The sequence below is a fragment of the Marmota flaviventris genome, chromosome 10 (genome assembly GCF_047511675.1).
Source record: "Marmota flaviventris isolate mMarFla1 chromosome 10, mMarFla1.hap1, whole genome shotgun sequence".
NCBI lineage: Eukaryota > Metazoa > Chordata > Mammalia > Rodentia > Sciuridae > Marmota > Marmota flaviventris.
Genome location: NC_092507.1, coordinates 14754043 through 14769503, shown reverse-complemented (window position 1 = coordinate 14769503; position 15461 = coordinate 14754043). Strand labels below are relative to the sequence as shown.

Sequence of the window (15461 nt, the reverse complement as noted above, 5' to 3'; positions counted from 1 at the left end):
CACATACTTTGCCCAGTGCATTATTTTATTTTGAGGAGGAAAGATGTCAGAAGGCTGAAATGTCAGGAACTGCCTAAGCAAAGATGGCTTCTCCTTCATTTTCTGCCCCTGCCTGGGCTGTCTGTGAGTGGGCAGGTGGAGTCTGGCCGCAGGGTTACCTCCTCTTTCCCTTTCCCTCCTTCCCTCTGTTCTCTACCACCTACTGCCCTCCTGGCTCCAGCTTCCCCCTCTTTACCTCACTGTAGGTCTGGCTGGAAGGGAAGAGGGTCTTAAATGTGGATCCAAACCCAATGACATTGAAGAGGCAGGTTGGCAAGAGGCTCTTCAGGGCCACCAGCATGGCCTCCTGGTAGGAGAGAAAGGGGTATTCAGGATTCAGGCAGGGGCTCCGGCCACTCTGCCATCACACACCAGTACTGCCATTCCCAGCACAGGAGCTGCCTCCAACGGAGCCTGTCACCCTTTTGCACCCATCACCTCCTTCTCCCTCATGTCACAAAACTTGCTGATTCTGACCAGAGGCTGGACCAGAGCCACCATCATAAAACTTCTCATCCATGCAGCAGGTCTGACTTCTCAAAGCCACTCTATAATAGCTGGCCAGCTCCATTTCACCTCTCAGTGACCCGGAGAGGCAGAGAGAACAGGGAGTACCCACTCCCTCTGCCAAAGCAAAATCGACATCCAGGGGAAGAAAGTGGCTGGTCCAGGTCACACTGTGGATGGAATGGTTTCTGGCCCTCATCCAAGGCCTCTGCATCAGACTTAACTTATCATGAACCAGGGACAAATTCCTAGGGACAGTCTTTCTAGCTCCTAGTTGTTAAATGCAAAGGAGGTACTTAGGCACATTACCTCACTAATCTTCAGAGTTGCCCTTGGAGCTGGGCACATTATTATCCCCAATTTATACAATAGAAGATTGAGGCCCAGAGAAGTCAAGTGACTTGTTGGTGAACATCCAGTAAGTAAACAGCACAGCCAGGATTCAAACATGAGTCACCTTGGGGCTTGGGGCTGTACCTCAGCGGCAGAGCGCTTGCCTAGCACGTATGCAGCATTGGGTTCGATCCTTAGCAACACACATAAACAAACAAAATAAAGGCATGCTGTTCATCTACAACTACAAAATAAATAAATAAATAAACAAACAAACAAACAAAACAAAACATGAGTCACCTTGTCTCCAAAGGCTGTGCACAGGGCAGAGTCTATACCTCTGGAGCTATCTAGCACTAGGAGGCCTTGTAAAGTTATATTGAAAAAATAGTGACAAAGGTGGCCGTGGATGTGAAGACGATGATAAGTGCAATGATAAACATCAAGCAATTCCTGTGTACCAGTCACTGTGATTAGCACTTCAAGTTATAATCAATTTAATTGCTCTAATGTATGTTATAGCATAGTGGCTGAAGTGATACGCTTCAAAGTTCAACCGATCTGGGTGTGAATATCACCATTACCATTATTAACTTGACCTTGGGCTAGTTATGTCACCCTTATAAGACTTAGTGAGGTGCAAAGTAAAGATCCAGCTAATGGTCATCACAAGCAACCCAATGAGCTATATACTAGGATCCATACCTACATTTTACGGATAAGGAAACCGAGGCTCAGAATGGTTAAGAAATTGCACTGGATCACCAAAGCCAAGAATATGACCATGGTTTTCAAAACATACCTCTGAAGACCTTGTTTGTGTGAGTTCTGCCATGGCACAGAGTGAAGGAATGAAGGTCTCCCTTTCTCCCCCACATACTTTATGGATGGCACCCCATGGATCTCAGAGCAACAAGCCATCTTACTCCAGAATCCAGAGAAAGACAGCTGCCAGTGGATTCTGTCAATGTTCACCTCCTTCCAGGCTCTGCAGACCCAGGACCCTCTCCCATCCCCCTCTGCAAACACTAGCGTCCTCTCAGCCTCTTCATTGCTTGTGCCAACGCATTTTGTGTCTCAGCAAAAGAACTCAAGATCTGCTCTTTTCATTAGCCACTAATGTCTATTCCTGCTAGCAGGAGACTCTGCTGATTCATACAGATTGTCTCTGCTCACACCTATTAGAATTTTTAAATCTATGTTTTTGGCAGCAAGTGGCAGCTGAAGAATGAGACCAGCTGCAGGAAATTAAATTGGCTGAACTTTCTCCTTTGGCATTGGCTGTTCGGATTTCTACTCTCTCCCTCCTCCCTAAGCCTAGTTCACCCTGAAACATTGGCTCAATGGGCCACACTGAATGACTCAGGCAACCTCAGTGGGGGAAAGGGAGTGTGGCCCTTTCTGAGCCTTTCTCTGACAGGGTCATGTTTAGCAGAACATGATTGCACCAATGCAAAGCCATTTGCAAAGGGGTGACCTTGGACTCAGTGAGCTGAGCTGGAAAAGAGCAAGGGAGACTCCAAGAGGGAAAGGAACTGAAGGGAGAGCCAGGGAAATTCATTGTCAGAGAGCAAAGGCTGGAGAGGGCTTTAGTTCAGGAAGTGGATTTCCACTTATAAACTGATTCCATTTAATGAAAGTAACTTCCTGGAACACGGGGATGAGGAGGGGATATAGAGACTGAGTCTAGGCTTAGCAGGAAAAGAAAATGACATGATCAATTATTGATGTCTTCCTGGGAGAGGGGAGCAGAGGGACATGTGACATACAGGGGCCCTCCCTGAATTAATCCTTCCTTCTCATGTTATAGAAAGGACAAATGAAAGCTACAGTTGAGAATCAATTTGTCCAGAGCCACATAGCAACTCAGTGGCAGAATCGATCCTGGCCCCCAGGCATTGCTCTTTCTACAAGGCCACACAGCAGAAATGACATAATCAGAGAAGAAAGCTTTTTTTTTTCTTTTTTAAAACGGAAGTGCATGTATAATTCCCGATCAGCAGTGTGAGAAAGATGAGCACCGAGGCAAGATACAGATGGCTCAGTCTTCCTCAAGAACCCTGCGATGCTGGGAAAACCACTTAGCTTCTTGGGTCCTCAGTTTCCTTACCTGGTAAACAGAGGGAAAAGGGATGAATCACTCCCTAGGGGGTGTTTTCCGTTTACTCTCCTGTGATGCCCTAAGGTAACTGAGGATGTCTTATGCATCCACATGGCTGTGGCACGGAACATGGAGAGCCGTGAGGTCCTGGAGTGTGGCTTCGGTCCTCCAGCACCTCGGACAGCTCCCTGTTCTCATGGTTGCCTTTGGAGGTAGGTGGGGTGAGAAGGTACCAACCAGTCCTGCGGGCATCCTAGGGTCAAGATGCCACAGATAGGACCCTGGGTCTCATCTATGATTCCTCTGTCAAACCTCAGGACAGAGCCCAGGCACAGCAAGCCTGAGGAGCTAGCTGGCCTCCCCGATTCCACCTAGGAAACAAGAGCTTGCTCCAGGGACGAACTAGGGCAGGAGGGGTGAAATTTCAGGTGACAGCAGAGCCCCACTCTCTTTTTGTTCCTCATCTTTGATTCTCCTGAACTATAGTTTACTCAGCTCAACCAGCAGACTGGGAGCATTTTATGCCCCACAAGGGGAGAGAGGTAAGAAAGATCTGGCCCTTTCCTTGATGAGTTTGTGACTCCAGAAGGGGCTACACACATCTGCAGAAGTCAAAATACAAGGGGGCTTTGGATAATAACAGAATCAAGATGAATAATCTCTTGGGGGGAGGAAGCTTCTGGATGGGCAAGGGGTGGGTCCCACCACTCTTTCTCATACTCCCCTGGAGGGAGCTCTCCTCAGCAGGTAGACCTAGCTCTCAAGCAATCTGACTGTTTAGCAGGCCTGTGTCCCTCACTTGACAGGTGATTTTCCTGATGACCAAGCAAAGGGCTTTGCACACATTAGGCATTTGAGAAAAAAAAAAAAAGGAACCAATTATTATTATTTTTTCCTGATTCCTCCTCGATGACCAGGGCTGTTTCCCGTGAGTCTCTGATGTAAGGTGGTGGGAACAGTCAGGCAGTAGGCCACACTAGCCATGTGACCTTGGGTGGGTGACTGAAGATTGGTTTTTCCATTTGGAAAATGGACCCACCTCATAGGATTAGGATCTGGATTAAACACCAAACTTTACTTAAGTGGCAAGCACTGCAGCTGGCATAGGGCAGGCCCTCAGCCAGTGTCAGCCTCTGGCCTCTGTTCCCTGTGCCCCTTCTCTCTCAGGACTTGGTGAGGTGTTCGAGACAGAGCAGGCATACAACAAAAGTGTGCAGAATATCAAGGGCAGCTATTGATGACTTCATCCCTTGTACACCAACAATTCTGCCTCTGCTTATATCACTTCAGGGTTTTATTTTGGGAGCAAATTGAGTTTGGTTGTCTCTGTTTAAAATGACTTTTCAAAATAAGTTCCTTCTGAGAACAGAAAGTGCTGAGGGAGCCAGGTCAGGGGAGCAGAGCAGAGCGCAGGCTGGCCCGGGGCGGGGCCCTCCTAGCAGGTACCTTGACACGGTAGATGTTGGTCCTGCTCATGCTGCCGCTCCTGTCGATGAGGAAGATGAACTCCCCGTTGGTCTTTCTCAGGTTGGTCTGCATAGACTGGAGGTCAGGGCAGAAGTTGAGCATGATGACCGAGTGGTGGAGGATGTCTTTGTGGAGGCGTTTCCGGATGATTTCTGTCTGGAAGAGAAAGGGCGACTCTGACTTGGGCAATCAAGGGGTCCCAAGACACCTCTAGGGACCCTTGCTGGTCCCCCATCACCTGCTAGATCCCACTTCTACTCTGCACCAAAGACTCGCAGGCTGACTGCCCCGGGCTCCTCTGTTCGTTAGACATTCACTGGTTACAACCATAAGCTTGGACATTGCCGGCAGCAAGTCGTGGGTTTGAATCCCAGCTCTGTCAAAATCTAGACATGGAATCTTGGGACAATCCTTCCTTTCGGTGTCTCCTCATTTGCAAAATGGGGCTAATACGTCCACTTCTCTGGGTGATGGCCAGGATAAACTGAGGTAGCTCCTGGATGGCCCCCCTCCATGGCATGATCTTCTCTTTTGTTTTACACGCATTTCGTGAACCTCTCTCTGGCTCATCTTGGCTGTGAACTTGGTTTTCCTGGTTTACTGATTCTCTCCTGCTGATAAATTCCTACTTATCCTTCAAATTTCATTCGTTTGGAAGGCTTTTCCCCACCTCCAGGTGGACTTCCTCGCTTAGTTTCTTCATCTATGAAATGAGGACGAGAGGACATACTGCACGGCTGGTATGGATTAAATGCCACACCTGTGAGCCCGCTGCCTGCCAGAGAGTAACCACCACCATTACCCTTGCTATGATGCTGTCATTTGTCCTGGAGATCTAGGCAGTTTGTACAAGGAATGAAGGTTTTTGCTCTTATCTCTGTCTCGCCTTGAGCTTTTATACTACTGGAAGGCAGGTCGCACCTTAGTCTCTCTCAGGTCTTCAGACTTAATATAGTGTCTGTTTTGGAGATGGATCCGTAAACATAAAAGGAAGGACATCATCTCCTCCTCCTCCTCCTCCTCCTCCTCCCCCCTCCCCTCCCCCTCCCCTTCCTCCTCCCCTCCCCTCCCCCTCCCCTCCCCTCCCTCCCCCTCCCCTCCTCCTCCTCCCCCCCCTCCCTCCCCTCCCCTCCCCCTCCCCTTCCTCCTCCTCCTCCTCCTCCTCCTCCCCTCCCCTCCCCTCCCCCTCTCCTCCCCCTCCCCTCCTCCTCCTCCTCCCTCCCCTCCCCTCCCCCCCCCTTCCTCCTCCTCCTCCCCTCCCCTCCCCTCCTCCCCTCCCTCCCCTCCCCCTCCTCCCCTCCCCTCCCTCCCCTCCCCTCCCCTCCCCTCCTCCTCCTCCCCCCCCCTCCCCCCCTCCCTCCCTCCTCCTCCCTCCTCCCCTCCCCTCCCCTCCCTCCCCTCCCCTTCCTCCTCCTCCTCCCCTCCCCTCCCCCTCCCCTTCCTCCTCCTCCTCCCTCCCCTCCTCCTCCCCTTCCTCCTCCTCCTCCCCTCCCCTCCCCTCCCCCTCCCTTCCTCCTCCTCCTCCCCTCCCCTCCCCCTCCCCTTCCTCCTCCCCCTCCCCTCCCCCTCCCCTCCCCCTCCCCTCCCCTCCCCTTCCTCCTCCTCCTCCCCTCCCCTTCCCTCCCCTCCCTCCCCCTCCCCTTCCTCCTCCTCCTCCTCCTCCCTCCCCTCCCCTCCCCTCCCCCTCTCCTCCCCCTCCCCTTCCTCCTCCTCCTCCCCTCCCCTCCCCTCCCCCTCCCCTTCCTCCTCCCTCCCTCCCTCCCCTCCCCCTCCCCTTCCTCCTCCTCCTCCCCTCCCCTCCCCTCCCTTCCTCCTCCTCCTCCTCCTCCTCCTCCTCCCCTCCCCCCTCCCCTTCCCTCCCCCTCCCCTTCCTCCTCCCCTCCCTCCCCCTCCCCTCCCTCCCTCCCTCCCCTCCCCCTCCCTCCCTCCCTCCCCTCCCCTCCCCCTCCCCTTCCTCCTCCTCCTCCCCTCCCCTCCCCCTCCCCTTCCTCCTCCTCCTCCTCCTCCCCTCCCCTCCCCTCCCCTCCCCCTCCCCTTCCTCCTCCTCCTCCTCCCTCCCCTCCCCTCCCTCCCCCTCCCCTCCCCCTCCCCTTCCTCCTCCTCCTCCCCTCCCCTCCCCTCCCCCTCCCCCTCCTCCTCCTCCTCCCCTCCCCTCCCCCTCCCCTTCCTCCTCCTCCTCCCCTCCCCTCCCCCTCCCCTTCCTCCTCCTCCCCTCCCCTCCCCCTCCCCTTCCCCTCCCCCTCCCCTTCCTCCTCCTCCTCCCCTCCCCCTCCCCTCCCCTTCCTCCTCCTCCTCCCCTCCCCCTCCCCTTCCTCCTCCTCCTCCTCCTCCTCCTCCCCTCCCCTCCCCCTCCCCCTCCCCCTCCCCCTCCTCCTCCTCCTCTCCTCTTTCTCCTCCTCCTTCTTCTTATTTGCAGTACTGGGCGTTTGAATCCAGGGATACTTTCCCACTGAGCTACATTCCCAAGACTTTATTTTCTCAGACAGGGTCTTGCTAAGTTGCTTAGGGCCTTGCTAAGTTGCTGAGGCTGACCTTGCACTTGTGATCCTTCTGTGTCAGCCTCCCGAGACATTGGGATTACAGGTGTGCGCCCATGTGCCCAGTTTATTTTCTATTATAAAGAAGGGTCTCACTGAATTGCCAAGCTGTCTTTGAACTTGCAATCCTCCTGCCTCATCCTCCTGAGTTGCTGAGATAACAGGCATGTGCCACCATGCCTGGCATCTCTATTTTTTTTAATGTGTCATCACAGCTGTCCCTGAAGCCACATCTTGCTCATGTTGCTGTAGACCCTCTTCCCGACTCTCCATTCACCTCACTCCATACAGAATCTTATTTCCTCCACCCTTACTTGTTGTTCTCTCTCTCTCTCTCTCTCCCCCCCCACAGGTCTCTCCATATCACCACCCACCCCATTGTTCAAATCATAGACCTAGAAGTTGTCCCTCTTTTCCTCAGCCCCCATCTCATTCTTCACAAAGGATCATGGGTGGTAGAGCAAAAAACACATCCTGAACTCGTCCTGTGCTGTCTGTCTCCATCGCCGTCACCAGGGTCAGGACAGGGTCATCTCTTCTTCCCTCATACTTGGCACCATGGTGTCTGAAGCCCTAGCTGGCCTGACCCCTGCCCACTGTCCACCTCCTCCCTACCTGCTCTGCTCTGTACATCTCAGCCATATTAGCCATCTTTCTGTTTTCCAAACTGCTCCCCATCTACTAGTTCTTTGCAAGTATTGTGCTCTCTGTCCACACCACTCGTGGCGGCCATTCACCATTCACCTTCTTAGACTGGCACTTGTTAAACACCTTGCTTAAGAGCACCCAGGACCAATCGCTCATCATCATTCCATCCCGCTGTATTTCTCCATGGCCCCAGCCCTCCCCCAGACTCATCTTGCTGCCTGGTCACTTCAGATCTATCTCCCTCTTCTAGAATCAGTTCCATGAGGACAAGGAGAGTGTCATGTGTCATTTTCAGTGTTGTCCTGAATGCCCAGGACAGAGCCTGACATCTATTGGGCACTGAATGTTTGTTGAATGAATAAATGAGAGAACGCATCTGCGTGGGTCTTTTCTGTCCCTGCCACTGACCTTCATGTGCATCTTTACTTCTAGTCTCTGTCTCTGCGTCTCTGTCTCCTGTCCGTAGCATCTCTTGGTATTATTTGCTCTCTCCTTTCTAAATTACGGTTTTGACAGCTTATCTCTCCCACACTTCCTTAGTAATATCTGCCCTCTGGGTACCCCCAACTGACTTCTTTCCTGCCTAGGGATCTTGTTCTCTGTCTCATATAGAGCCCCTTTGCCAAAGCCACCTCCAGGAACCTGATTTCTGCCATTCAGAGGGACGCGTGGGTGCTTTGGCCCAGGATTCTCTGAAGTCTCTTCAAGCTGCCATTATCCAATTACAATAAACTCGTCACTTCTTAGCAAGGTCGATCCCTGTCATCCCCGGAGCCCAGGAGAATACAGGGCATTTGCATAACCAACCCAAGGTGGCAAATTAATTCTCCTCTGCCGTGGCAGTCCCAGCACTAATTGATTTAAGATTTGGCAGGCAGGACAGCAGGCCCCAGTCCTGGGGGGCCCACTGCCCACCCCCTTGCCCACACGCTGTAGTTCTCAGAGCTCTGTGGCAACCCTGGCATGGCCACAGCCCACTCTGAGAGCCGTGCTTCGCCTTCTCCATCGAGGGAGGCAGGTGCTTCCTGGGGTGGCTCTAAATACAGGGAGGAGATGATGGGCATAGAGCCACCTACGTTGTCCCTGTGCTGTCCCTCCTGTCCTCCACCTGGCATGTGCTTCCAGCGGCGTCTCCAATAATGGGGATGACAGGAGCAGTAAGCTATCCACACTTTGCTGTCACTTCCCTCCTCACTGTCCCCCTGGGCCGGCTAGGCCAACAGGGAGGTGGCGGAGGAGTTGTTAAGTCCAGCTACACGGTCCCCCATGATTCAGTCTAATTCCTTAGCCTCGTTGTCACTAAGTCTACCTCCTGAGATTCTGACCCCAGCCCCAGCTCCCTGGTTATCTTTGGGTGCAAAGGCTCAGTTTCCTCATCTACGAAGGGTTCAGTAGAAGGGAGCGCCCTGGGTTTTAACCTTAGCATTCGGGATGCGGCTCGTGTGCAGGGCACATGAGGCTCGTGTGCAGGGCACATGAGGCAGAGCTGGGCCTGCGCCCCCAGCCTCTCCCCCTCCCCCTGCCAGCGCCCCCTTCACCTTTAGCTTCATGAGTCGGGGGACGGCAGAGGGGAAGGAAGGCTCTGTCCCTGGGTTTCTCAGCTCTGCCTTTACCCTTCATGTAATAGCAAGTGGGAGGAAGGGCAAGGGACCATCCAGCAGACAGGAACAGGGAGGCCCAGGAGGTAGAGAGGGAGCTGGGAGGTGCCCGGCTGGAGGGCTGGGGAGGCCTGGAGGGCCCAGACTGCTTCTGCCACTCGCTGTGGGTTTTGCCTGGCTTAGGCACCTTGGTGGTACTCGACGTCCACCTGGCAGGAGCAGGAGGAGGGACGGGGTGGGGGCTGCACCTAAAGTCCATTTCCACCGTCCTTCCATGGCCCACCAGCCCCCATTAGGAAATGCTTCCTGTTCAGGCTTTGCCACACCAGCTGACCGTGTGACGGGGGATGTGGGGGCTTTCACCTCCCTCACTTAGACTCGGTGTTCGTCCCTCATGGGTCCAGCGGAGACTGTTGCCAACACCCCTCCCCCCCTTAGCCCTGCCGCCGTGGGCTCACCTTCCGCTCGGCACTGCTGTCCTTCTTTGTCCCTTTAATGAAATCGGTTCTTCCCTTCAAGTGCTGGTCAAACTCTCCCAGGGTCATGTCCCCTTTCTCCATGAGGACATGTGGCATGTAGGGTTCTGCAGAGATGAGATCAACTCTCAGAACTTGTATGGGGTGCGGGGAAGGCCAGAGGCTTGGTTTAGGGGACCAGATCTTCCCGGGGCGGATCCTTCTTGGAGCAGGACTCCAGCTCCTTGGCCGCCTGAAGCCGCGTGGGGCTGGGGAGAACGCCTGAGCTGAAAGGCAGGACAGCCTGGTGGCCACAAACGACTCACCACCCTGTCTAGGCCTCAGTTGACCCATTTGCAAGATGGATTGAGGCTGGGATCAGGGTCTCCACTAAGCTTAGAATTTCAAAAATCCTCTGATCCGCTGACCTGGTGACAAAGGTCCCAGTGGACAGATGAGACCCCAGGCCTCTGGAACAGCTTAATTCTGCCATCTAGAGCTAAGAGTCCTGGGAGCCAAGTGGCTGGTCCCTTCCCTTGGCTAGGTTCCACAGGGTCAACGCTCTGCCCGGGGTCGGGGGGTGGGCAGCCTACCGCTGGGGTGGATGAGGATCTCCACGGGGCGGTCGAAGGTGTGCTTGTTGGCCAGCGTGATGATGATGCTCTTGGCTGAGCGGGCAGAGGGGGCGGCATCGGCGCGGATCTCATGTGTGGGACTCTCCACCCCTGAAAGGCACAGGAAGGCAGAGAGGGTGGGAACAGGTTCAGGAGCCCCAGAATACATGGAAACTCAGTGGGGGACACAGAGACCCAGGCCAGAGATGGCTCCTGGTTTGCTATGTGGCCATGGACGGGCCACCTCGCTTTCCCCATCTGTAAAATATGGGCTTAGATAGGTGGTGTCTAAAGGCCCTTCCCACACTGGCCACAGGGTCCAGTAGGGGCCAGAGAAGCTGCTTCCCCTTCCGGTGCACCAAGCACCCAGCATGCTGCTGAGCTGATAGGAAGAGCTCAACGCTCACTGGGTGGGTGCTTTTTGCATTTTGCAGTGGAATGACAAGAAACCTCGTCCCAGCATCCTCCAAAACCCCATGTGCACAGGGGCAGAGAGTCACTGGAGCCGAGGTTCCCGGCCCTGACTGCACATTAGACCCACCTGGGAAGCTTTTGAATATTCCACACCCAGGATGGACCCTGGGACCTCCGCCTGGTGAATAGGCCATTGTATGTGGCCTCCAGGAGAGGATCAAGGACGCTGTTCCCTGATGGACATTTGCCCTGGAGATGCCTTGGGGTGACAGGTGGTGGCCCTGAAAGCTGTCCTATGAAGGATTTGACTTTGAGCTGCTGGTTGGGGGAATGGGACAGTGGGCTCCAGGCAGCTCCGTGTGCTGCAGCTGGTCACCTGCCTGGGCCAGCTGGCTCCTGCCCTCCAGTTCCTCTCGTCCTCTCCCTTCTGGGGCCCCACCCCAGCGGGGCAAGTCTCTCACCTGCGAGCAGACATGGCCCCCGGATCTCTAGCTGGAAGTTGAAGTCGTATTCCATGGGGTTGGACGCCTCGGTGTCCAGGAGAGTGGCCAGGCACAGCCTGTTCCAGGAGTCCATGGTCCGGGTGCCAAAGCAAGGCCGGTCTTTGCTAGGGTGGTAACAAGTGCAGGCGGTGGCAGGGGTGGGCACAGGGCAAGGCAGGGCCAGCGTGAGAAGACGGTGAGTCCCAGGCAGCCCCGCTGGCCGAAGGGGCTGAAGGGCTTCCTCCACCCCAGACCCTGTTCTCCCTCTCAGCTGACCCCAGGGAGGCCCTGCCATTTACATGCACAGGCCAATTGCAGATGATCCATAGGCTGGCGTTCCCTTGCTTGAGACTGGCTTGTGCCACAGATTCTCTGTGTGCCGGGCATCCTCAACCTGGCCATTATGCCCGCTGACTTCTCTCCCTTCCTCTCCCACCCTGCTGTAGCCATACTGGCCACCCCTCTGCAGCAGCCATCTTAGCCTTTCCGCTGCTGCTCAAACACACCGAACCCGCTGCTGCCCCGGGGCCTTTGTACTCAGTGCTCTCTCTGTCCCAAATATTCTTCCCTTAGAACATTTCCATGGCTTGCTCCCTTTATTCAAGTTCAGCCTCAGATGTTGCTTAATCCTTCTCTCTTCTAACTAAACCAGCACCCACCCCACCCAGTCTTTCTGATCCCAATTCTGCTGGGACCAACACAGGGACACTTTCCTAGAAAATGACCTCTGCTGTAGACGCCCAAGGCCATGACCCCCTCCTTTCCCCTCCTACTCCTCCAGGGGAGTACAGAGGACTGTCTGGGTCCTGGGCTTGTCCTTTCTCCTCTTGCCTACTGGAAACCCTCTTAATGCTTCCTCGCTTTGGGGAGAAGGGCAAAGTCTTTGCCGGGGCCAAGGGCATCTCAGGCCTTGCAGTTTCATCAAAAGCCACCTGGGCTTCAGCTCCTCTCTAGGGCCGTGTCCTTGCTGCCTCTGCGATTCTCCAGTCAAGGAATACCCTTCTCTGTGCCTACGTCCTCCTCATGGTCAGCTCTCAGCAAAGCCTGGTTTGGTCTTTGGACATCCAGGTCGGGTCCCTCTTTTCTACCTTTAGCCCAATGAACTTCTCCCTCATTGCACTCATTACATAATTCATTATGTCTTCAAGGATGTAAATAATTATTTACATAATGAGCTGAACTCTTCCTCCAAGTTTCTAAATGGCAGAAATCATGTTGGTGTCCGTCCCTCTCTATCCCTAACATCTGGCCCAGTGTCTAGCACACAGTAGCTGCTCAGAAAACGCCTCTTAAGCGAGTTTAAAAATAAACCCTGGAAGTTCTGATCCCAATTCTGCTGGGACCAACACAGGGACATTTCAGGGAGACTCTTAAGTGCCCTGAGAGTCAGGAGCAAATTATTCTCAGGCAGAGCCTCACCTTCTGCCGTGTCCCTGTCCTGTGCCCGGCTGCGTCCATCTGATGGATTCTGCTGCCCCCGCCCCACTGGCGTGATCTGGGCGTGGCCTCCTTACCCCTGGGCCTGCTGGTTGGAGGGGCTGGTGCTCTTGGAACAGAACTGAGGCACGGTCGGGGTGCAGACGGCAGGCAGAAGAACCCTCACAGCCCCGCTGGGCAGGGTCGGAAGCTCGGAGGAGGTGCTGATGAAGACGGTGATGTTCTCCATGGGGGCGATGGTCCCCAGGTTGACCACGAACAGGATCCGCTCCAAATCCTCATCCAAGGCCACCTTTCCCGGTGTGCAGGAATGAGGGGTGATGGAAACCCCCTCTGGAAGAATGTTCCCTAAGTGCCAGGCTGGCGTCAGGGGCTGTGCATGTATTGGCTCTGATCCAATCTAAGCTGGCTGCATGGTAGGTTTGAGCAGCCCCGTTTTGCTGATGGCAAGACTGAGGCCCAGTGTGGAAGTGCAATTTGTTTAAGTTACTCAGCCAATAACTGACCCAGGGCTGTACTTCCCACTTCACCTTGCTGAAGGTCACACTGCCATCCCACCCATCCTATTCCCCCATCCAGAACCAAACAGAAGTGCCCCATCTTTGGGATCCATGCTGTTGCTCACCATTTCCTTTATCTGAAAGGTCTGGTCCCTCATCTCTTCTTAGCCAGTCTCACCCATCCACCAACCTCTCCATGAGAACCACCCTGGTCACCCTTGACCTCTCTTTCCCTCCTCTAATGTTACCCAAGACCTTTCTTGGCACAGCCACTTTGGATGTTCCAAATCATGGTAACTCCTGGGCACGTCTCAACTTCCAGGTCACGAGAACTCAACTCAAGGGCACTTTGAGCGTGGCCCATAATGAGTGCTCCTTAAAAGATTCTTGAACATCTTGATGTCCTCAGTCTTGACCTCAGTCATAGAGTCCCTGGTCAGAATCTCTTCCATCATATGATGACTGGTCTGGGTTCAAGCCCTGGCTCTGCCATTAACCTGCTGTGTGACTTTGAGCCAGTCACTATCTTTCTCTGAGTCTCAGTTTCCTCAATAGCAAGAATCAGTGGCCAAGCTTTGAGTACTTTCTGGGGTGTAAGTGATTTGGTGAAGCACTGGGTGGCTTTAATTATTTATTCCACTTACACATGAAGTTACAATTTCTTATCTAAGCTCACACCCCTCATGAGGAATAGGGTAGAGTCAGAGCTTGGTATGAGTCACTCTAAGCCTCTGAGATGGAATGATTTGCTCTTCTGTCCTCCAGAGATGCCTCAAAACCCCTTTTCTTCCCTGCCCTCCTTTGATTCCCACCCCGCTTTGGAGGAGAGAACAGGAACAGTAACCTGTTTTATAGACAATGAAGTGGGAAGTTCAGAGAACTGAATTATTGGCTCAAGGTCACACAGCACGCCATCTGGGGATTCCTGCCCTCCCTGCCCTGTGCCAACGCTGCCCTTGCCATATGCCCGAAGCTCTGACCCAGGAACCCTCCAGCCAGGCCCAGGCCCTGCCACAGCCCTTCGGGTCTCCTTACCTGTGACAATTGAGGATCTGATGCGGGAGGTGTCCAAGTGACCACTCTCCAGCTTGGCTTTGTCCTTGATCTGTACCGTTACGATGCGGTCAGCAATGACTGCCTCGAAGCCGATCACTGTGGTGTACTCATCCAGAGGGTACACGAAGAGGCCTGCCGGAGTGGGGCCAGCATTGTGGGGTGCCCGGCACCCCTGCACACCCCAGCTCTGGAAAGGGAGCCTTTGGCCTGCCCCATGGGTGGGGCCTGGTGGGTGAGAGTAGGGGCCCGGCCTGTGTGGGCAGGGGCAGCTGCGCCTGGCTCTGGCCTGCTCTTACTGTGCAAGCGGGCAAGCCTGGTGTGGCCAGAAGTTCTGATTTTCAAAGAGCGTGGACCTGGATTTGTAGGTGACCTGTCACGTCGGTCTAATGGAACACATTTGGGTGGTGAATTTGGTCTTTGGCCACCAGTTTGCCATGCTGCACTGGGGGCTGGGGCCTTGGAGGTTTGAATCCAGACCTTGCTCATTTCCTGTCCAGCGACCCCAGAAAAGATATTTAGCATCTCTGAGCCTCGTGGCCCCGCCTGCAAGATGCAGATGATGAAGCCAACTTGCAGGACTGCCGTGGCAAAAAAAATAGCCGCCACTTACTAAACTGTGTGTCCTGTCTTTTTACATCTTAGTGCTTCTCAAACTTTGAGAATGACCTGGGAGTCTTGTTAAGGTGCAGGTGCAGGTTTAGGAGACCTGTTGCATTTAAGGAGGGTTCACTTCTTCTACTTTGCAATGCTGGAAAGTCAGGGCTGTGTCTGCGGTGAACCCTGTGCAAACTCTCACTGGCTGTCCCTCCTGGCCTCAGGTTCCTCATCTATAAAATGGGGGCACTTGTTCCTCCTGCACGTGGAAAGCTAGGGGGCTGCCTCACAGTTGTTTAGTCTCCCAGGTCCCCGAGGCGGGGGACTTGTTTTAGGTCTCCTTCTCTGGATTCCCCCAAATAGAGGAGCAGGGCCATCTGCTTTGCCTGGATTTTTGAGAAGAAAGTTTCCCTGATAATTCCTGTTGGTCCCCAGGGCAGCAGTGAAATAATTCCAGAACCTCAGTGGGGGCCGGAGTTCAGTTTGTGGTTGGGAGGCTCCGTCACCATGACTAAGGAGGGAATCCTGGCCACAGTTAGCCTCCCTGGCCACAGTTAGCTAACTCACCACGCCCTTCCTCCGCAGAGGGAGAGGCATGTGATTTCCAAGGAACGATGCGTCTGTCCACACCCTGACTGGCCACACTGATGATTCCCCTCCCCACAACCCCTGGCGTCTG

General features: G+C 54.2%; 1 protein-coding gene across 7 annotated transcripts in view; it reads right to left on the bottom strand.

The window, feature by feature from the left end:
- Vwa5b1 (von Willebrand factor A domain containing 5B1) overlaps positions 1-13305 on the bottom strand; it is a 39333-nt gene extending 26028 nt beyond the window's left edge. For all 7 annotated transcript variants that reach the window (XM_071617420.1, XM_071617423.1, XM_071617424.1 and 4 more), the window contains exons 1-7: positions 13258-13305; positions 12710-12924; positions 11175-11320; positions 10279-10410; positions 9689-9813; positions 4427-4603; positions 236-346 (exon numbers count right to left, since the gene is read on the bottom strand). In XM_071617420.1, the coding sequence (XP_071473521.1) occupies positions 236-346; positions 4427-4603; positions 9689-9813; positions 10279-10410; positions 11175-11320; positions 12710-12924; positions 13258-13290 (939 nt within the window). In that variant the 5' untranslated portion in view covers positions 13291-13305. The remainder of the gene's footprint in view (positions 1-235; positions 347-4426; positions 4604-9688; positions 9814-10278; positions 10411-11174; positions 11321-12709; positions 12925-13257) is intronic.
- Positions 13306-15461: the final 2156 nt, after the last annotated feature.